The sequence below is a fragment of the Rhipicephalus microplus genome, chromosome X (assembly GCF_043290135.1).
Source record: "Rhipicephalus microplus isolate Deutch F79 chromosome X, USDA_Rmic, whole genome shotgun sequence".
NCBI lineage: Eukaryota > Metazoa > Arthropoda > Arachnida > Ixodida > Ixodidae > Rhipicephalus > Rhipicephalus microplus.
The window spans coordinates 393,662,345-393,686,723 of NC_134710.1; the positions used below are offsets into that span (position 1 = coordinate 393,662,345).

Genomic DNA, 24,379 nt, shown 5'->3' on the forward strand with positions numbered 1-24,379 from the left:
TTGGCATTCTATGCGTGGCTTGGAGTCATCGTTTTCGCGGAAACCTGATAAGCTCTTGTAATTTTCCATTCATCATTGTGGAACCGTTGATAAACTTCCGATTGTCTAAGAAACATATACAATATATTTTTGTGTACCTATGTTGTGGTTCTGCCACGAAACGTTAAAAAAGTTGACGAATGCTTACTTGTCACTTGTGCCACTATGATCAGTCCAAATTCCTTGCTATATAAGCTTGTGCGTTTTCGCACTTGGGAGTGAGCAAACACGTGCAAGGGTGTGCCGCTGTGGCGAATTCTGGGTTGTACTTTTGTTCATTTAGTTCACTCTATATTACGTATGTGTCCTTAGGTGCATGTGTAGCTGTATGCATTGCATCAGCATATATTAGGCGTCCAGTGTCAGTGAGTGATAAATGAATAAACTGACTCGCCTGCTGTTCGCTAGGGCGCCTGCGGGTGTGTCAACATGCATCGCCGCAGGTAACTTTTATTTTAGCATTGTTCAGTCTCTCCAGATGGCGCCAGCTACTGCCTACTTCACTGCTGTGACGCTCTCCCACCCCAGCTACTTATATAATGTCGAACATCTACCTATCTATCGAAACTGCACTGCTGAGCACGACCTCCTCTATAAACTTACGACATGCGCATGTCACCGCTCCTCATGTCGCCAGGTTTGCGTTTGCTTGTTTAATTTTGTTTAATTTTTTAGTTATCAAAAATGCCGCAGCACGCCATGGCGCCACAACTAACCTTCATTGCTGCAGCCGCCAAAGCGCTTTCCTGCGTGGTGCGTGCGTGCGTTGACTCGTTTTTGTGCCATTTAAAAATTAGCGTTCGTCAGGATATTTGTTCAGGAGTCGGGAGCGTTGGGATACGACAGGTACAGCACCATTCACATAATGGTGTACTGCTGTGTTCCATTCTGCAAGTCGAGCGGCCGGCGGTCGACTGGGATATCATTTGACGAATTTGCCACCACTTAGATTAGACAGCGTCAATGCTAAAAGCTCGTAAAATAGAACAGGGACAGTTAAAAGAGATTTAGCCAGTTAGAACACATGGTTTAGACTGATACTCGCGTTTCCATAGAAAACATTATTCCCTCTACAGAAATGGAGCGCGACAATGTAGGGAAGCCCGCGTAAACCCGTATTTTCAATCCGTGTTTTCCGAATCATTTCAAGGTAAAATGCCATGTACGACAACACAGCAATTGGAATCGATGGATGACATTATTTTTCGGCTAGAGGTGTGTGCAGTCTTCTCGAACGACTTCAACCTAACTCGGCTCCAGGACCGGATGCCGTTTCTTATCATGTATTGAATATGTGTGCAAGTGCTCTAGCACCAGTTTTAGCCGCCTTATTTTCAAAATCGCTTAATGGTCACAAACTGCCGTCTGAATGGGCTCTAGCAAATGTTGTGCCGATACCAAAGTCTGGAAACAAAAATACTGTTGCCAACTAACGGCCAGTTGTTGTGACCAGCGTATGTTGTAGAACTCTTGAACACATTTATATAGTGGTATTATAAAGCACCTGGAATGAAATAATTTTTATGTACATTTCAGCATGGTTTTAGGTCTGGTCTGTCATGTGCTGCACAACAGTGCGCATTTCTTCATGATGTTTTAAGTTCACATTATAAGGGTTCTCAAGTCGATTTCATATTTTTAGACTTTCAGAAAGTGTTTAACACCGTTCCAGATGCTATTTTATTACATATATCATATTTTTAAGGTCTGCCTGCATCTGCTCGTGGCTGATTGAGAGATTATATAACTTCTAGCAAGCAGTCCATCCCAGTTAATGGTTCGTTTTCTTCATATGTCAGCGTAACTTTCGGGGTGCCACAGGGTTCGTAATTGGGTCCATTACCCTTTTTGGTCTATAATAATGAATTGTCAGAGACGCTAACATCAAACGTGAGGCTGTACGCGGATGATTGTGTTATTTTTAGACCAATATACAGTATGCACGATATTCGTGCTTTACAACATAATCTTGGCACTGTGGTGAGGTGGCATGAGAAATGGAGGATGTGTTTGAATGTAAAAAACAAAATGTTACTTCCTTGGTTTCACCAAAAAACTCAAACCTTTTCACTCGTCCTACAGCTTGCTTGACCGTGTTGAACATTTTAAATACCTTGGTGTATACTTGTCTGCCAATCTATCTTGAAATAAGCATATAGATTACGTAACTGGCAAGCCCAACTGTGTGTTAAAGTTTATTAAACGCAATTTCATGTCTGCCACAAAAAGTCTGAAAGAGGCTTTGTATGTTACAAATGTCTGACCTATCCTTGATTGTGTCTGTACAGTGTGGGATCCTCATGGTCAAATTCTAATCTATAAACTTGAACGCATGCGAGACCACACGGTACGCTTTGTCAGTATTATTACAATTTTAACTCCAGTGTTACATGCATTAAGAATAACTTACGAAGGAAGCCACTTGAGCAGCGCAGGAAACTCTTGCGGTTAAAGTTTTTCCATTCTATATTCTGTGATGAAGTCCGCATTAAGAAGAGTGTATACGTGATCAGCCCACACTACGTGTCACATAGAAATGATCACTCAAAAAAAAATTCTTGAGGTCAGCTGTCGTACTGGTGCCTTTGCAAATTCTTTTTTTGCCTTTTACCACTCGCGAATGGAATGATTTCAATGCGTGTGTTGTTGATCTTCCATCTGATGGTTTTTGTTTGTCACTACAAGATGTGTGCTGTTTGTGAATGCGCAGGAGCTGCTGCGCAAATGTATGCCATTTTCGACGGCGCAAACGTGCGCTTTGTTCGACTGTAATATTGCTGTATTTCTTCTCGCCCCCCTCCTACAATATTGCCCATTTGGGCGATGTAGGTTGCAATAAATAAATAAATAAATAAATAAATAAATAAATAAATAAATAAATAAATAAATAAATAAATAAATAAATGGACTGAAAGAATCAGAGCCGTTGCCTTCTACTGAAGTTCCAGCAGTTGCAAATCATTCGGTTTCAGTGCCAAGCTGAAGGAGGCAAAAATATCTTGATTTAACGCCCAGCTTGCCATGGAACAATATCGTACGCCGGAACGCAGGCACTCGCTCAGCCAAATGCGTGTGACGTCACGGCTCACGAGTACACCCGTGTAGTCCGACTCACAGGTGGCTCGTGTTCTTATAATAACAATAAATTCTAAATTGAGTGATCGACCAAATCCTCCAATATTTCGCCGGATTATTTGTGAATGCGAAAGGACTAAGCAACATAACACGCATTATAATCGAAAATTGGGTGTCCTGGCCCCTTTAAAATGCTGCTAAAGATGCCTACGCACAAATGGTGAAATACTTTCTGATCAATGACAGGGACGACCACTTACGTAATCATCTCTTTCTGGCGCATAATTGAAAAAGTTAATGATTCCGCAACTTGCAAACGGTGGTTGTAAACATAACGCTTCTGCGTAGATAATTTTCCTCGCTTTCGAGCAGTATATCGAAGCTACGCGCTTCAGCGTGTGTGGATAGATTAAATTCCGAAAAAAAAGGAGAGCTGGCTTACCTTGATACAAAAAATGAGTGATACAGGAAACGTGGCGATGATGATGAGTATCGAGATTGTTGTGAGTATGTAGGCACAGATGTCCAGCCCTTCAGACACGGTGGCTGCAAGAGATAAGAAATACACACCGTTAGGATATATGATCACTTCTCGTGTTTCAAAAAAGTGAATTACTGCCTATATTATATTGGATACGGTGTCTCATTGACTTGAATTCAACATACGCTCGGGCAGCCTCAACAAGGAGCTTGGCATGAGCTACTATATGTCATAGGTACATTAACCAAAAGTCCACTACATTTGGGAAAGAGTAAGTTTAGATTTTATAAGGGATAAACTGAAGGGAACAATGAAACACGTGCATTGGACTATCAGGCAAATACGGTATTGTGTAGAAGCAAGATTTAAGGCAAATAATATTAGTCTCCAAAACATCGCGTCGTTTTCTTTTTCGTAAAAGATTTCCACGGAATGTAACTCATCTACAAGATTTCGGCTTCTCGCACGTGGTTGTCGCTATAGTGTTGATATGATACGCAATAAGTGAGGTTCTACCATATTTACCGGTTCTGCTTTCTTGACGTATGTTTTTTTTTCGTAATCACGGACGATACACTGGGCGATAAAACGTTAAAACTGATTGCACTAGCGAAAAGAGCAGAAGAGATTTGAAGTACCCTTTTATTATTGACGAACGTGTGCAACAACAACAACAACAAAACCCAGCACAACAGACACAAATTGGTAATAAAGGCAGTGAATGCGATCGCAAAATAATAATTGTGCTCTGTTGAAGCAAAAAAATGCTGAAAACATCTTTAAATATAAAAAAGTGGTTTCCCTGCCATAATTTTTTTTCTGGCAGTGGTTCTAACAAAAAAGAAACGTAAAACTTGCGAGGAATCCGCAGCGCATTCACAGCATAAGCTCGAAAAGCGACCTTCTGAGAGTCATTTGTAAACTTTCTTAAGGCACAATGCAAGTACAGTTCCACGAAGTTCCCCTCCACGTCATATTTTATCATGCTTTTTCGAAGCAGCGAACTACCGACTACACGTGTGTAGGAAAACATGTGCGCTTGTGTAGCTCCACACTCTTAACTGCAGCATGTATTAGCACGACTAATGAAAGCAAAACGACGCACACGAAGAGATAGATGGAGCGCTGATAAATGCCGCATACGGAACACCCACTCGCCCGAACAGCAGCCCCTCTTCACACATTGTTGGCGATGGGTGCAATGATGGTGATGATGATCTCAATGACGACGATGATGATGACGACGACGACGACTTATGGCTGATCCCTAGCTATAAACTATTATCCGCAAGACATCTTGGGCTGTTAAGGTTATGTCTTCTTGTTCTTGTATATCACTAAGAGAACCATTAAGGCCATCAAACATCGTATGCATCAACCCAAGCGTATCCGTACCCCGTTATAGCATTTCTTTAGTTGTTAAAAAAGCGAAGCACGAAAGGTAACGGCCAAATATGGCGGTGCTCGGACCCCTCTATAAAAATTAATTGGACGCTTCAAACCACCCACTCGTTACGCAATCGCCGTGGCGTAGAATCGCACCAGGTGCGACTGCACGCTTCTTCCGTGCAATACTTTGCATACCTGTTAACGAGACATTTCTACGGGGTCGTTTCTGCGAAGATGTTTCAAGCACTGGCGTGGTGGCTCTGCCAGTCACGAACAACGCATGGGTCATATTTAGGCTCAAGCCCTGTTTCGTTATTTTTTTACTCTGTTTTTCAACAATATGCTCGCCAAGCGAGGACAGGCCCAGGGGGATAACATCGTCACCAAATCGGCTGCTGTGAGCTCATAAGAGATTACGCTGTGAAAGAAAACGTTTAAATCTCTCGAGTGCTTCTGTTTTCCCCAATCTTCGCACATCAATGACCTCGTCATTTTCCGCCTCCATTCCTTTCGTTAAAGCGGACAAAGGCTTGCTGGTCAGGCCAGTTGCCGACGTTTTCACCAGTTGAAAGCAGAAGCGAAGTTGAGCCCCCATTACAGAACTTGTTTAGTTTGTATGCATTTATATACACGCACACATACAAGCACTGACACGCACGTACATTTAGAGGGGCCGAACCTCTACCAGTTCGGCATAAAAACATAGCTACGTCCGTGATGGCCGCGCACACAAAACGTGACGCAGGCCAATTAAAGGGTGTGCCACACATCCTACCACGACCACAAGTGGTACTTGTTACATGCGTGCTCAGTACTGTATCCATATACCGACAGCCAACAAGAACTGATAAATAGAATGGCCCTGCTGTAGTAAATTATTTCGGTAAGGTATATGCGCCACATTCATGAATCCGTGGATATACGGCAACAACTGCCTTGAGTTCTATTTGCGTTGATATTCTGTTTCACTTTACTGCAATAGTATTTTCATTTCAAACGAAGTAACGCATGCGATAGCACCTTCTAGATGGTTTCTCTGACTGCACTTTGCATTTTCGTACTCGCTCAGCATTTATTACGTTTCCCATTTCTTAATCGATAAAGCAAATTTTTTCAATGTTTTTTGTCAATGTCTACCCTTTTCTCACTCTCCTTTTGTAATTGATAGACATGTTACGCCCATGTGAGTATGCTCTAAAAAGCAAGCTGGAGAACAAAATCTGTTTTCTTGATTCGTCGCGAGTAAGCCGAATCAGAAAAGTTCGGAAGGGAGAGAGAAGGGTGTGCGGAAAATAAAGCGCTCCACGTAAGGCACAGCGACGAAAAACACAAATGTAAAACGCACTGTTTGCCCCATCTCCAATGCGGTATACGTACATATATATTTTTCTAAACTTCGGAGGTCACGCAGCGTGCATTGACCCGTTTGGCGAAACTAATTCGCTGCCAAGTCGAGTAGTAGACGATACTCGTTTCTCCGGCCTGGTTTGCTGCCTCGAGATTTGCAAGCACCGAACAGCGGGGGCTGCGAGCAGAGAAGGGGACAGCGGGAGCAGTTCGGTAAACAAGCGCCGCCCCGGGGCCAACACTTTCGTGCCCTACGCACGCAGGAAGCGCCGGGATTCACTGGGAGTTTGCGCACCGCCAGAGACGGCGAGAGGGTTGAGGCCGAGAAGCCCTCTTTCACCTCTCCCTCGCCACCCCGCCCTAAGCTGCATTTTTATCGTTATTATTATAGTTTTTCCTGCATGATTTTCTCGTGGTCCGTATAACTTGATTTTATTATTCGTAGAAAGAGAACAAAAGCGGTGGCAAAACAAAACAAAAATAAACCAACAAACAAACGAAACAAGAACGAATAGAGCGATGGCAAGGGGTTCAGGCGTTCTTCGACAAGGGCAACCTTTGCGTTCCGGCCCGGTGGGCTGGAGGGCCTCCTCGCGCTGCCACCTAATGAACCGACCAGTACTGCCTTCGAAATGAGTTGCGAGAAGCCTCAGGTTCCCGCCCATTGCGTCTTGCTTGCGTGGTCTCAAAGTATTTTCATTTCCTCTCTATATACCAACGCATCCCCCTTCTGCAGCCTAAGGGCGGGCTTACGTGTGTTTCCTGGCCCTGTCGTCGAACAGCAGAACCGCAGCCACGAGAGCTCGAGACTAGGGTGCAAAAAGAAAGAAAAAGGAAAACGATCTCGCGGAATAAATAAATGCCGGGATAGAGAAACGGGTAAGACGAGAAAATAAAAAGAGGTAAAAACGTGGCGGGATTCGAAGAAGGGGAGATGCATTCGTTCCCCAATCCCGCATCGAGTGTCGTGGCCATGTAGGGATAGCCGTTTCTCTCGTCGACTGTCCGAGCGGCGGAGACCGACTGATTGGTGCCCATTACGGGGCGAGCAGCTGCAGCAGTCCCGAGCTCGATCTTTCCGCGTAGCCACGGGCCCCGTGTCTCTCCACATCCATGGACGTCTTGCTTCCCCGGCGAGTTCCTCCCGAAAATAAAGGGGGAAAAATGTCCTACACACCCGACCACACCGACAGGCGCGCTCCCCTAAAGGGCATCGTCAGCAGCCAGGCAGCAAAAGCCGAGCCATGTGGTGGTTCGGCCGCACGTGCGCTCGCCTCCCACGCGCTGCATGCCCGCAGACCCGAGAGCCTCGAAATTAACTCTTGCTCAGTCCCGACGATGTTCCATCCAGCCTTTCTCCTACCTCGTTTCATTCGCTCTGCTATCGGCCCCCGCCATTCTATTGTACCCTGGTAAAAAAAAAAAAAGTAACAGGAAGGAAAGGTACTGCTCCGCGTTAAATGAGGACCGAGTCCGTCAAAGTTGGTTTCCGAAAGTGCTCTCTATTCTAGGGGGGGGGGGGGGGGCACCTCCGGTGTCGGTGCCTGCAGACGGGCACGCCGGTGAGCATTCCGCGCGTTCGTGTCTCTCGGTAATTAGATTTTCATGCAAGTGTGGCCCACCGCTGCTCGCTATTAAGGAAGACCGCTGCGACGATCACGCCGTTTCTAGAACAGAAGCGAGAAGCCTGGAAAGTCCCTCGCCTTTCTCGCCGTCTGAAGCTGCGCGGCTTTATATACCTTTTCCGACGGACACTTCACCCCACAAAGCGAAGGGAGATAGACGAAGAAGACTTCTTTATCTAACGGCCATTGTTGCCGGCTTCCTGTGGCTCGTCGTTACACACACACACACACACACACACACACACACACATATATATATATATATATATATATATATATATATATATATATATATATATATATATATATATTACAATTGTTGAAAAACTGAAAAACTTAGCCAGAGCAAAGTACAGCAACTACAATGGCGTGTGTGCGCCTAGGTTAGAGTTCATCTTAAAAGCGGGGCCACAGCCACATGTTCACCCGCATTACACACCATGCTCTTCATCGACGTGACGGCCCTGCAAGATGCAGGCTCCGGGTGAGCCGTTGAAAGTTGGACGGAGTACGGAACGAGGAAGGGAAAGAAGAGGTGATGCGGCAGTGACGAGAAGGGCGTCGCTTCGCCGACGCAAGCGGCGCGAATATCCACGAGCGGCGGCCTTTCCTATCGTGTCCTTGTCGCGGTGAGGCGGATGCGCGGCTGCCGCTATAAATCAGTTGGCCTGATCGATTGATCGCCTCCGCTAGGAGGGGGGAGGCCATTCTTTTTCACGGTCGCGAACGCAGCGCGCCTAGCGATAAGGCACGCTTCCCCATCGTTCCCCGCAGTCCACGCCAAGAGCCCCCTTCTCCCGAACGCCGTATATGGGAGGCCCCCCCCGTGCACTTCTCGGCCATGCTGCCACGGGCGCACACACAGCCCATTGAATATATCGCCGCCTTGATGTATGCGCTCCGTTTTGCCGGATTTTGCATACTGTACGTCCACCAAGAGAGACCGGAGTTCGGTCACCAAAATGAGGGACGGTAGGATAGCGAAGGGCAAAGAGAGTGAGATTTGCACAAGGGCCTTAGTCTGATAAGAAAGAAAGAAAGAAAGAAAGAAAGAAAGAAAGACGTGACCGCATTTGATCAAGAGACAGTGACTGACTTCTGCGCTTTTGGAAAAAGAGAAAAGGATAACATGGTATTCTTTTTGCTCAGCCGTGACTTCTTTAATATATGATTCTCAATAAAGATGCACGTCAGCATTGTTTTGGAGAGTCGCACCTACCAAGACTCTCCAAGGAGGGTGTAATGATCTCCAAAAGAGACAATGTTTATCTTTAAAGCCATACACTTGTGGCAAGTCGAGACGCACAAAAGAGTCGACTTAATATTTAGCGCGTAAGGAAAGAGGTTGAATAATCTGGCATCTCTGAAAGAAAGCGTTTATCTTTCCAACGTTACTCAGATCCGCCATCCCTGTACGTTTGATGCTTTGAAGCGTAAACGTGTTCTCAAATACGCGTTTTTGGGCGTTCCAGGGAAGTAATTGTGGATTTTTAAAGCGGTAATTGTTACTGTAGTCAAAGGTAATCCATCAAAAAAAAAAAAACGCGAAGGAGCGAGCTTCATACATAACGTTGACATTCCTGCGAGCAGAAACATTGATAAGAAAGAGGCTCACACATAAGACATGACACGATGGTCATAGAGCCTGCAGAAAACATACAGAAAATAAAGTACATTTGCAGGAAGAATAACATTCGTTTAGGTGACAAACGCGCTCTTTGGCCATACCATAGACACATGTAGCGACTACGGCTTCCCAGTCAATCATCTCTTACTTCTGTTCCATTCGCCTCACGTCATACAACTCGGACGCTTTCGTGATCGGTTAGAAAAGCAAGCAGGGGGGGAGTGGGGTGGAGAAAACACATCCTTTTTTTTTTCTTGTACGCCCTGGTTCGCAAAGCGCAGTGAAGCAGCGCTCTTGGCGTCGGTGTCAATTAATTCCATTTTTTTCCCCTTCTTTCTGTTTCCTCTCGCGAGCGGCGGACGTCTTCATTCATCCTAAACTCGGACGACTAGGCTCGTCGGAACTCCTAATTACATCCTGACCGTCAGAACACGAACGAGCCAGATGACTAATGGGGTCCTATCAGAATGGCCGCCGCTGCTTTGGAGAGAAGGACACCGCTGCCGCTCAGTTTACGCCCGTCATGCCGCTAGTTTCTCGGGCCGCGCGGCCACCAAACTGCGCATTGCGCCCGCTGCCCAGTGGGGGCCGCGGCCGCGCCCATCCCTCAAACTGATCCGCTGCGGACAGCCGCCGCTGAAATCGACGACATCTCGGCGACATGGCGCTTGTTATAAATATCGGGCCCATTGCTGCCAGTTGGTCCAGGAAATCGTATCTCCGCATGATTGGGGTTCCCTTGCTCCGCGCTTGCATCGTGATGATCGAGAGCAGCGACCGCAACGGCAACGGAAATAACCCCGCACACGCACAAAAAAAAATGTTTAGAACAATCAACTTTTATTTATGCTTCTGGTATCGCTTATTTGTTCGTAGCCTCACCTCCGAACTATCGATGAAGGGCCGTGTGTGTGTGCGCTTCGAGCACAGACTCACAACTGATTTATTGTAGTGACAGTAAATCGGCAACGAATTGCGCAAGTAACTTCTACGAAAAGCAGATACACGGAATAATAGAGGCTTCCCATATCAGAACAAAGGTACGTCAGAGTGAATGAGTCGCTACGGTGTTCTGCTGCTGACCCGAAGGTGGTAGGTTGTATCCCGTTCACGGCGGTCGCGTTTCGGTCGACGTGAAATAATGATTGATTGATTGATTGATATGTGGGGTTTAACGTCCCAAAACCACTATATGATTATGAGAGACGCCGTAGTGGAGGGCTCCGGAAATTTAGACCACCTGGGGTTCTTTAACGTGCACCCAAATCTGAGCACACGGGCCTGGTCGACGTGAAATAGTATAGAGGCCTGTGTATACTGTACGATGTCCGAGCACGTTAAAGAACACCTGATGGTGAAAATTTCGGTGGCCCTTACGATCATATCATGGTTTTAAGACGTAAAACCCCACATATTGTTATCATATCAGGAGGAAAGGACAAGGATGTGTCAGTCAAGCCACCTATGAGTATTTTGGAGAAGGTGTAGGCATATCTGCGCCGTGCTGCTGCATTACGGGGCCTTCCCCGTACATCTGACTGAATTCATAATCTCTGTTCTCGGTACGCCGATCAAGTTGAACTGTGACACGTTGTCGTTGCTCGACGCTGTGTAAGGTAGATTAGGCTCTTCAATAAATCAGTTGAGATTCCGCGCTCGTCTTTTCGTTCCGTCTTAGCGTTTCGTTTGATAGCTGCGCAGTTTCCGAGAAGGCCTGGAGCCAGAGAGAATGACGAATACAACAGCTTTAACAATGAGAGATCGACACAATCTGCCATTTCGAGGTTATAAACACGTTATATTTGGTGTAATGGTTTCTCAGTTGTATTTATACGACACGGCAGGAATTAGGAACGTAGCTTCTTAGGCCCTCATGATGTCCGACTATTGTCAATGCTCGCCATCGTACCTATTGTTGATGCGCCGGTGCGAAGCATCTGTGCCCAATACAGTCTGCAGAGCCTACATTACCCGCATATGGACTAAAACATTAGTTAAGCACAATACACTCTACAGAGCGTGCATAGCATGCATATGGTCTTTAACATGCTCATTAAGATTTTTTCATCTTGCTCATCATTTCCTCATGGAGCTTCGCTCTACTATATGCATTCACTTTGTCGATCTGCAGCCATTTTTTTTTCTAATCATGGCAAAGCTAAGATCAGCATTCATGTGTCAAATAATAACAACTTGTTGCATACACTGAATTCTATGTCTGCATTCTCTTTACCGACATACTGCGTCATCGGCGTTCGTTCAAGCTACTAAACTGATTGTCCATACACACAAACTCTTGTAACCCTTCAGGTTGTCATTGAGGCGGAAGCTTAAAAGTGCCTTATATGACATACTCATTTTGAAAAACGCAGTGCGTGGTGCAGAAATTCACGTGATCTCTCAAGCGTGACCTTAACAACAGGACTCAAGCTTTCTGCCACAGTTCTTCAAAAAAAAAAAAAAACAAAAAAACAGAGCGCATATAAAGGGAGCTCTGTTTTATCAAGAATTATGAATAACCCGCACGCCAACCCCAGGTGGGGGAAATTTCCGGAGCCCTCCACTGCGGCGTCTCTCATAATCATATGGTGGTTTTGGGACGTTCAACCCCAAATATCAATCAAATCGATCGAATAACCAGCACGCCAAACTTTCTCCCTTCTACCGCAGGGCCACACCAGGGCTTGCAGCTGCTTTTTACAAACATCCTGCTCAGGCGTGACGTCAGGCGAGATGGTAATTTACGTAAGAATGCTTCCAGAATTGTAAAATCGCACCAGACGTAATACCACGGGAACTGCATTACGATCGAGTGATCTAAACACAGAGTTATTCAATTATACGAGTGGCAAAACTGTCTTCCAAAACTCGGACACGCAGTTGGCCCAATTTTTTGGGAGTTAGCTGATGTTCGCGCCACCTGGAAGCGACAATACAAAACGCAAATAATGCATCTAATAGTGTGAGTGCGTATCAACAGCTGGCGCGACAATCTGGTCACTCCCGACAAAGGGGCCAATGACGTGTCTGGATTTCGATCCACGGAGCCTATGGGGAGTTTCCCAACTCATATGATTTAATAACTCTGGTCTAAACCTACCTACGCAACAGAAAGGTCTCAGCCATTGATAATGATGGTGATGATCCTTGATTAATTGGCGCCTGCATACTCAGGAGGATCGGCCAAGAGTGTGGCAAATCATATATACTGGATTTATTATTATTTTTAAGTACTAATCGAGGTCACAGATGCATTGTAATGAAGATTTAATGATGATGGATCCTTATTCTAGCTTACACTATTGCACATAACCTCTCAATGACCAATGATATTTTCACAGGGATGACATAATTTCCCCATCTTTGCTATCACATCATGATCATTTGCCACAGCATCAATGAAGTGAGTAGATGCGTATACCTAGATAGGTGTGCAATCGCCTTACGTACGCGGAGTGGGCTGTTTGCTGAAACATGCAAAGCTTAAAAAAACAAAAACAAAAAAAAAACGCTAGGACAAGAAGCATCGAATCAGGTGTTAGGAAGGGCTGATTTTAGGCAAAACATGTGTACTTGCTCATTGCGGCTCATTTGTCTGACATGTGCGCGGCCAGGCACCTTCTTGTGTTACGAGGGTGCAACGCCTGCCCCAGTGATGACAGCACTGCTTACACCTCGGATATTTCTAGACGCCGCAAAATGTCACACTCCAACGCTCGCATAAAAATAAAGTGAACAAAAGTCGACGTATACTCGAACAGGGTCTATTTCTGGCTTCGCGAGTTTAGCGCTTCTAGAGCATAACATTGAGACACTGGTTTATTTCTTCTCAGTAGAGGCAACGGCTAGTACTGAGTGTAAGATAGATAGAAATAAGCGTTTATTATTTCAGGAGCTTGCTTGTCGTATTGACCATTGGTACGTTGCCACATCTGGCTACATGGCTATCGACCCTTGGTGCAATCTGGGCCCAGTTCCCCTGCATTCACTGGCCCTATAGAATTTCAGCTGCTCACACCATGATTGGCTATTTTTAATGGCCCTGTTCTTCATGCATTTGTTGAAGTTTTATCGCTATATTACGGACAACCTAAAGCTTTTCAGTTTCTCGCAGGCCTTGCATGTGTCCTTTTATCTTGCAAACACGGTATTGCAAGAAGTGTGCCCGGAAATAGACTGAGGACGCATTCACACTTGAAAAGTGAAGCCAAACGAAATCGCCAGAGCAGCCGGAAAACCATGACCGCGCGCGTCGAGAATTTCGACATTTGTTCTGCCCCTGACGCTGCCGCTGGCGTCGCTACCTCGAGAATTATTTCAATATTGCGTGCTCTCTGAGCACTATATTTCGTGCCAAATTCTAGTTATTCATGCAATGTACTGAAAAGAAACAGCTCGCACCTTTACAAACGTTGTCCAGGAAGACAAGCCAGTGAAAACGATATGAGCGAATGCAGATTCAGCTGGCAATACACAAACGTGAGACACGTCGCGAAGCATCCCGAAAAACTGCTGCTGCACCGTCTACTTCCAGAGTTCACGGCGATCGTATTACAAACCAGGCTGTCGATGAACGCGTCCTCGTTGAGGCAATCAAGCTTCGTCGTGCAGTACGGGTAGTTTGCGATTCGAGGTGATGCGAGCCACCGCTGACGCTTTTGCCGCCATGTTGAATATGCGGCCGGCTGGATAGATCACGTGGTTTGATCTAGCGCAGCTAAAACCATGAAGCGGAAACCGGATCTGCTTTCGTGTGGCGGAAAGATTGTTCTCGGACCTATTCTTGCGTGTTAGCCGCGCGGCGAAACAAGCCAGTTTTCGGAGAGTTTCACTGCTTTAGCTCTCTTCGAGGCCAAGTGTGAACGCACCTTAACGTGAGCGTTTAGGCGAGTTGGTAACTCATCGTCTAAAAAAATTTTGATAGCGCGACAAAACACGAACGGAATGAAGAGATTTTGTTCATTCGCGCTGTTTTTGTCCGAAAATCCCAAGAAATGATGTTAACAGAAGTTTGTCCTTGTTATCTTCATGATTACGTTTATTACCATGTTATCCCCGTCATGGTCCATATCAAATCCAAACTGGCACCACCACCTCACTAATCGTATACTCCAAGTGCTAGTAAAAGCACGCGAACGTGTGGGACGAATGTGGATGAAGAGATGAAATGAGCCGGCCATCTCCGTCGCACGAAAGGCGGATGCGATGACATCGCTTTACGTGCGAGGCCTGCCATCAATCGCTCGCTCCTCGAGCAAAGTGGAAACACCCCGCCTGTCCTTTTCGTTGAGCGAAGAAGCATAAAGGAGAACGGGGTAGGGGTGTTGCGTCACCGGAGTAGCAACTGCGAACTTTGATCGCATGTGTGTGGTCACGAGAGCCGGCATATGGGCTATGTCGAGCTTGATCAATAGACGGCTCGTTTAAAGAGGCCCTACAAGGCTTTTTGAGCATGGTCAGAAACACTGCCGATCGGTAGTAGAGGCTCCCGACAACACGCGAGCCAAATAATATAGCACAGCACGCGGCCGGGAATTCACAATAAATTATCAGTCAGCTCAACATTGCTTTCTCTTTTCTCGACAAATCACGTTATATGCCCAAAAATCACATGTCGACGACCCATCTATCAGCCATTGGCTGTAAGGTATTCGGCTGCTGACCCGCAGGTCGCGGGATCAAATCCCGGCTGCGGCGGCTGGATTTCCGATGGAGACGGAAATGTTGTAGGCCCGTGTGCTCAGATTTGGGTGCACGTTAAAAAATCCCAGGTGGTAGAAATTTCCGGAGCCCTCCACTACGGCGTCTCTCATAATCATATGGTGGTTTTGGCACGTTAAACCCCACATATCAATCAATCAATCAATCAATCAATCAATCAATCAATCAATCAATCAATCAATCAATCAATCAATCAATCAGCCATTGGCTGATTTGAACAAGGCGCGCTCGCTCGTTATAGAGATCGCCGCGGGAGGCCGCTACTTGCCCACGCGTGCGCGCGTGATCACGCTGGAAAAACCGTGCATTCGAAGAAAACAAAAAGAAAAAAAGTGCTCAAGGTCGCGAAGCGCGCGTGACGTTTTTCTGTGGCCATGCCATTTCTCCCTGCTTAGCTTCCAGCGCTTCGGCGGGACGAGAGAAGAGAGAATGCAATTGCAGCATGCGACAAACCTTAGTAACTCCACTCGCACTGGACGGATTCTCAAAATTTTTGCGGCGTTGAATTCGTGAGGCAAAAAGCTCTTCCAGCGAATTCATTTCATGGTTACTTGAAAAAGTCTTGCAGAACCCCTTTAAAGGATGTGCTCTCACCACTAACTTCTCGTTGAAATGACGGACAGCACAAAAACAACAACGCTCCCTAGAGCGACCGCATACGCTTATACCATAGTTTTGTAAAATAACGCAAGACAGGATCCGAAAACCGCTAGCCTTAGTTCGCATAAAATTTCAGTCTATATTTTTTTGCGTTCATTGCTTCACCCTTGCAGTGAAACGGTGATATTTTTTGCTATCACGCCAGAGACCTTACTATAGCCAGATATATCAATTAGGGCAGTAACGAAATAAATGAAATAAATGTTTTGTTTATTTTGTAGAGAAAAGCAGTCCCGTGAAATAGGAGAATCGAAGGTATACCTCCTCGAAGAGCTTATCAGTACTTCGGGATTTCATGAAAGCGACCTTTGGTGGCTATTGCGAAGTAACGAAATTCGATCGAATTCTCGCGCGAAACCAAAACTCCAATGAGTTCAATAAGCAGACGGTCAAAAGGACGCCACTGTGCACATAAATGACCACAGCGGTGTTAGTTCTTCTACATTTGTTACAGTAAGGGTGACGTGCGGGCTATAATCGTGAGCGCAGTTCGTACAACACGAAGGGAAGTCAATCGATAGTATACATACGACGCTCACTCCTTCTCTGCGTCTCATGTTGACCCCATCAGCGTTTCGCTTTCGGTATTGCCGTCATAATTGGTCAGATTTGATATATGTGTTAAATTACCATAGGTCTTTTTTTTTTAGAATTCTCTAAACCGCCATAGATCCCTTGCAGAATGAGCTTACGTTCTCCTATGTGACCCCAATGTCTGTCTGTGCTAATTACATCAATTCATGTTTTATTCTTGTTAATCGCTGTCGTAGTGGATATCTGTAGCCATTTTGAGTAGTGTGCAGCTTCAGAAAAAGTTACTATGCAAGGAGAAAGCAAATATTCCATTTTCCCTGTACTTAACCTTATTCAGACACACTTCTTCAAGCACTCTGCATCGGGGAATTCTGTGCAATATTGTACCCGTTCGCATATTAATTTCTTAGCAGATGTCTGAATATCATCACCTTCTCCCTCGTTCATTTTTTCACGCTCAACAGGGCATGTGCTTATTTTCAACTGAAAAAAAAAGCAGGAAAAAATACAGTCATCTAGTGACAGTTACTCGACGTCTACAAGGAAACGTTTGGCATTTCTAATTCCACCGTACTCATACAGCCTCCCGGCTCTCATAGATCACCGTAGGTGTGCTCCTACACCGAGGCCGCCTCGTGCGACTCCGCAGCCACCCTTTCCGGAGTGCGAAGGTGTCGCGATGGGAGTGCGGCAAAAACTTCCGTTCAGCGGCACGTTCCATTTGTGCCGCGGACAGGAAGAAGAGCGCAGCTCTTCGTCAGGCGGCTGTTAGCTCAGTGGCACCATGATGGATGGGCCGGCGCCACCTCTCGGCGTCCGTGCGTTCGAGGGAGCGCACACGGTGGCGCTGCAGCTCCGAGGTTCGCATCCCCCCGCTGCTGTTGTCATGCTCCCTCCTTCCGGCCGGCCGAGGATGGATTAAGCGGGCCGCGCGCGTCATCCGTGTATGCGGGCACAAGTGGCGAGGCGCGCGCTGATTGATTTCGCTTTAGCGGACTCGAAATGGCGCTCGTTTGGACGCGCGCGATGTGATTTATGTATACGGCACGGCGGCCCATTGTTTCTTGCTTCGTGGCCGAGAAAAAAAGAAAATAAAAACGTGCGCTCAATCGCCGAAACGGACTTGCCAGATTTCACGAGCAACGAGGAATAAAGCCGCTGAAATGCTTCTTTTCCCCATTTTTCTCTCTCTTTCTCCATCTTGCTCAACAATGAACGTGAGCAGGAGGAGACGTTAACATTTGCAGCGTAGGTATATTTGAGGGGTTCGTGATTAAGTAAACTACCGGCGAAATTGATAGAGCTCTAGGCCACGAAAACAAGTGCCATAGGTGCACGTGCGCGAGTCGGTTTGATATTATTAGCTAAAGAAAGAGAGGAAAAGAAAATATCACTTCCGACTGCAATGATGAAGCTTTTCGGAGTTCATTTGCATTCAATTCGATTCAGATCAGTTATTTTAGTTCATACAGTATTTCTGTACATAGAATTTTCGGTCCAGTAGTCCGAGGCTAGGGTAGGCCCATAGTCAATATACATGTAGCTGCTACAACGTCATGTGTCTATCAAATTTTCAGTTATAGTATTGATGGTCAGCCGGAATAAACAGCAAATAAAAGTAAGGAGTGCATTGTAGAATAGCTTCGAAAAGAAATAACCTAGCACAGTATGAAACACATAGGACGTATATTGGACAAAATTGCATCCAATTTTTTGAGGTACAGTTTTTTTTCGCTGCAGTGCCGCAGTGATGAGGCACTTTTGCTTCAGGTAGTAATGCGTTCCGACGTTCGGCACCATGAAACTCAAGCAGTGCCGTACGTGTTACGATTAACTGGTATGTTGAAATTTATTTTGTCAGCTGTTCACGTTCCCTTTTAACACGATCAACATGATACTTGGCTGCCGCGTGCTTTCACAATTTACTACGGCTTAGCGACATTCTTCTGAATGTAGGTCAAATACCTCCTTGTTGGGTTAGGAGATATTAGCGAAATGTCTGTTACCGTAAATCCAGTAATTTCGTAGCTCACTGCTTTAGCAAGCGATCCCAGAGAAACCTGCGCTCTTAACTGCACCAGGGTTTATAAGGTATTTTTGGGACTTCCATATCGCACGAACGGAGGCGGAACGCCGATGCGGCGGCTGGCAAGAAAACGTCGGCTTGTGCACAATGTGCCACAGTATGAAGCACCTGAACTCTGACCTGCGTTTAAAGAAACCGACATGAGGGATACATGCACAACATTGAAGTTGAAGCAAGGCGCGAGGTCAACGAAACGGGGGCTTCCACTTGGACTATTTGGTACAATATGCTAACGCAGCTGTTCTGAGCTAAAGACACCACTTGTATTGTTCCCCGGTTCTTGTATTTCTTTTGCTCAGCGGACTAACCTAGAGGAAAGGGCGAATATTAAACTAAAATAAATTACTTTTTTTTCAAAAGTTATACGCACGAATATTATTTTAACACGAACCAGCCACGTTGACTTGCATTTATTTCTCTCACCAATTACTTCATTAGCATTGAGAGTGTTGAGACCACTACATCTGCATGTCGTGATTACAAGCCAGCATTATGACACACGCTAGCCAAGTAGGTGACTTTAAACTATAGCTCTTATAAAGTAGCCACCCGCCAATACTTCAGGCATCTATAAGCCAGTAAATCTTTTATATCATTGTGTGGCTACAATCAATAAACACCCCATTAAGATATACGATACTTTTCCAGGCTCTAAAAACAAATATTTCCCAAGGAAAATTAACTAAATTTGCTACAAATGGTGAAGAAGTACATTATTGCAAAATGACAACGTCTGTCCTGAAATATTACGTGGATGTAGAGCATACAAAGCATAAAACAAGTGCAGTTCACGTTTATGTGCGCCTATTCTGAGAAAGCGATGAAAGAGGTGCTGAAGTTAAATACTTTGCGGCCGCTATCAAGCTCGAGGTTGGCTCATTTGCTTCGCCGCTCTTTGGCAATTGCTGGCTATTGCGCTTATTAGGCACGAAATGTAAATAAATCTTGGTTGACTTACTAAAAGGAAAATAATGTGGTCAGAACGCCGTCGGTGATAATTGATACTGATAAGGTCGATCTGGCAGCGGAGATCCGGAGATGCTATTCTATGCTATATACACTGCCAGTCTTCTGAGATTAGGAGTTCTCTTGTCATCTAACGTTAACGTCTTTGCCCTATAAGACCTCAGAGAAAAGGAAGTGCCGCACAGAAGCAAAGGGGCTCCACTATACATCTGCGTAGCAGGATATATGCTACGTTGTGCGGGGGTGTAGGGAAACATGCCTTCCTTGATGTTTTTCAACATGCTGGTGGTTTCTGAGATTGTTTTCAGTACAGAATGTGCACCTTCTCCATTTGCAGCCTGGCAATTTTCAGGTGTTCGTATAACGAGCGCACTTACCACAAACCATTCATACACGCTGTATACACAATACTTGTTTTGTTAATGACATTTGTTTGATGCATTTATGAATATGACCAAGTTGTATAGAGTGCAGTGAAGTATATACAACACATTCTTTAACGTATCAGTACAATGCTTACGCGACAGTGCTTACATGTGAAACAAACTTCCTATTACTTGAAACAAAGGTGCCAATACGTTTCTCGCTATTTGCGTTGTTTTGGTGACTATATACATGTCAGCGCACAATGTAGCCATTTAAACCTTCTTTTTCTTCTCGCCGCTACAAATGAGTGTTAACATATTCTACGTGAGAATTCTTTTCCCAACCCGTATGTTTCTATACACTTAATGGGACTCGTCTCCCTGTGGCGTTCTAGCACCGTCTACCTGAATCCGCCCGAAATGCGATGCGCGGCGCTCCATTTGTTGCATTGCCATGAACAACAATTTGTGACTGTCTGTTCGGTAACACCGTTTAAGTGACTTCACTGAAAAATCGGTTGAGCCTGGTACACAGCATTTGAAGTAAAAAACTTTAGCCAGAACCGAGACGGACGTCAAAGAAGCGCCAGTGCTCGTCTCTTCTACTTTTTGATTGATTGATTGATTGATATGTGGGGTTTAACGTCCCAAAACCACCATATGATTATGAGAGACGCCGTAGTGGAGGGCTCCGGAAATTTAGACCACCTGGGGTTCTTTAACGTGCACCCAAATCTGAGCACACGGGCCTACAACATTTCCGCCTCCATCGGAAACTTCTACTTTCTGGGGTTCGACTTGGTTTGCGATAAAATCCTTACAATGCTTCACTTTAACCTGCAGGTGCACCTAAAAACTAAAGCTATTGGATGACAGTCCACAAAATTTGTTGGGCTATTGCTGCTGTTTGAAGCCGTTGCATGACTAGATGTGGTTAGCTTTAAGTGAATTGCTGGAACAATCAAATACGTGTAGAGTGCGGCCCGTATTACGAGAATTCCTTAGCATTGCGCCACTGAGTGTGTGCGCTTCTTTTAAATTTTTTATGGCAGCTTCTCTCCCTCTACCGGCATTTATTTGTTTTGCTAATTTCTACAGCACAAGTTAACCAGTTGGCGCACACACTGGTTACCTTCCGTTTCTTTCCATTTTCTTTCGTTGTTCGTTTTTTTTTCTGTAAAACCACGTTTAAAATGCGACAGTAGAGTATTGCCTTTCCTAGCGCATCGTGATAACATGTGACATCATTTACTCGGAACATTCTAAAATTGAAGAGTGTGCGACTCCTTTGGGTGAGTCAGGAGTTGTCGCGTGTATGACTCTCTTTAAGGATGCACGCTGACTCTCCTGTGGGCCACACGACCCTCAGAAAAGAGAGTATAATGACTTCCCACAAGAGAGTTGACGTGTCCTTTTAAAGGGAGTCTTATGCGTCGCAAATTATGCACCCCCCTCCACCCCCCAAAAAATCAAACGGCCTTTTTTTTTCTTGGAGTGTAGCACAGCCTGCTTACTGCAATACGTTTAGCAATTACATTTCGCCGGTCAATGAAGGAGAACACATATGCCGCTAGCTATCTCGCATTTTCTTTCTGCCCTGGCGTGACAAGCCAGTGATCACCCGCAATAAGGCGTTCACTTTGGCTGATTTGTGCACACCTGAAGAATGGGGGAACAGGGCTAGGAACGGGAAAAAGGCTAAGGCAGACGCTAGCAACCAGAGTTTATTATTTTTTATGGGCAGTTGTATATGCCGTATTCTTATGACAATTTTTTTATGTTGCAAGATGACCACTTCGTGTATCTCAATTTATTTGCCCCACTCCTTGAGATTCTGTCCCAATTATTCTCGTCTACACGCACCGCACGATTCGACGTAAATTTCTCAATATACCTTATCTCGCAATAATGTTTGCTTCGGCCTTACAGCGCGTTGCCATCGTATAGGCACGTGGATGCGATGCGAAGCACCGGTCACATTCAATTGACCATTGCTTCCGGCTATCGTTTATTCTTTCCATACCTTGTAGTAAATGCTAAAGAATCTTAAGAACAAAAGCTATTGCTTAGGGTGTTCTTCCCATATCTTGTGGTGAATGCTAAAGAACCTTAAGAACAACAGCTGTTGCTTAGGGTGTTCTAGCAGTTTGACTGGAGCGTTTTCAGGCGCTTAGGGCTAAAATATGTGCTTTTTCATCGACAATGTTCAGAAGTATGAACGCAGCCACAACTTCGAGATGACTTGGCGTTCAGCAAGTGCTTAAACTTTGACCGGGTGACTGAATCGTGTGATGTGATGTGACAGACAGACAGACAGACAGACAGACAGACAGACAGACAGACAGACAGACAGACAGACAGACAGACAGACAGACAGACAGACAGACAGACAGACAGACAGACAGACAGACAGACAGACAGACAGACAGACAGACAGACAGACAGACAGACAGACAGACAGACAGACAGACAGACCAAAATAATGCGTTAAAGCATCCCAAGAAAGAGTATAGCGTTTAAAAAGTGCGCCAAAACGATGTTTGGCAAGCGTTACGCACGCAGAATTTCTGGCAGTACGGGCGGTTCGGCCGGTTTGCTCTGGTACTGCACCGCCGACGGTCCTTGGGGAACCAATGGCGCAGGCTGAGGATGTGGTGGTGGCTGGTGTGATTCCGTCGGGGCCTCGGTCCCGCCTGGGCGAGCACCAACACCAGCGTTTAAAAAAAAATGACGCCACTCACACACCTCCAATGATGGCCGTCCTTCTGCTCTCGTCATCGGAAGTGCTCCATCATTGCTGGCAGCGCCAACATGGCCGCCGAGCGATTGCGCGAAGTGGTGGGTTTGAGTGTGACGAGTAATTTGCTCGGATGCTTACGTATACTTCGCGCTCTCTTGTGCGCTCTTTACAGAAGTATACACTCGTGGAATATATATGTTCGTGTGCGTCGGCAACGGGTACTTAAACGATAGAAGTTAGTGTCGTCTGAATGCAAAACAGTGTCGTCTAAATGCAATCCCGAACGACTTCAGATGTTACGTAAAGTTGGAAGGGGGTGAAGGGGCAGGACATTTTCAGTTTGAACAATTGTTGATGCGAGTGGGTAGCAGCAGATGCTTAAATATCGGAGCACAGATTTAACGTGCTGGATATTTGGATACTTTCAATGGCAGATATACTCCATACTTGTTGAAGCAAAATCAAAATACATTTTCATTTTTCTTACATATTCAGTTTTATTGCAATTATATATATATATATATATATATATATATATATATATATATATATATATATATATATATATATATATATATATATATATATATATATATATATATATATATATGTTTGCTCCTTTCTGCGTTCCGGCCGAGGTCTTCTGCGCGCGCGCTTATCTCGTGAGCGAAAAAGAGGTGGGGGGGGGGGGGGGGGGGCGCTTATGGTTGCCGCGCCATCGCGGTAAGAATCAGCGCGCGGCTCTTGCCCTTACAGCAGACGGGGGCTTCTACGGGCTGCAATATCAACGCGAAAAAACGGTGCCATAAGTGTACCTAGAGCGGCCGTGCACATATAGATGCGCTCTGCACATTACAAACTGTCACCAGCGGCAACACACGACGTATAGCCCTTAGTACCAGCATGCACTGCCCACGGGAGGCGCTTCTTATCAACGCCGTCACTATACACACGGGCCTTGTTGTGGTCATCAACTGTGGCCGCGCCACAACAAACTTGTTACTTAGCAAGCGCATGTTTACTACAATTATGATTATTGCTCCTAAAAATGCTAGCCTTGCTTCGTAAAACATTCGAATATGTTGCTATCGCATTCATTGCTTCGCCCTTTTGGCAAAGCTGTGACTATTCAAAAAAAAAAAAAAACTCGTTGCCTTGAAAAGTGAAACTTTGCATTACAACTACTCAAAAACTTTGTTCCTCTCTCGGTGTGTGCGTGCGTGCATGTACACACGCACACAGAGAGATAAATGTTTTCTGAAATGTTTTACACACACACGCACACACACACACACACACACACACACACACACACACACACACACACACACACACACACACACACACACACACACACATACACACACACACAAACGTGCGCGCGCGCGTAAGTGTGAGTGTAAAACATTTCAGAAAACATCCATACTACATCTACACCCCGCTTGCTCGTTTCCGCTAAACCACCTAAGTTATATTGTTTCATTATGATGAAGTCCAGTAATTATCACCTGAAGAAAACGTCGACATCGACGAGGGTATAGTACTGAAAAAAAAAGAACAATGTGCGAGATAAGTAATATATTGAATGAAACAACATGTTATGTTGTACGCTCAAATCTGAGGAACTTAATGCTCATCGCGAAAGGCATGCAGTGAGCTTCCGGGGGCGGACGAAATTGCAGGTAACTCTCAAATCACGCATAATTCGTCGACCAAGGGAGCCT

General features: G+C 45.4%; 1 protein-coding gene across 1 annotated transcript in view; it reads right to left on the reverse strand.

Moving 5' to 3' along the window:
* The window catches only part of LOC119161004 (stomatin-4), a 249,601-nt gene that overhangs the window by 91,174 nt on the left and 134,048 nt on the right, over positions 1 to 24,379 (reverse strand). Inside the window, 1 exon segment of the mRNA XM_075880166.1 lies at positions 3,557 to 3,660. Coding sequence (XP_075736281.1) covers positions 3,557 to 3,660 — 104 coding nt within the window.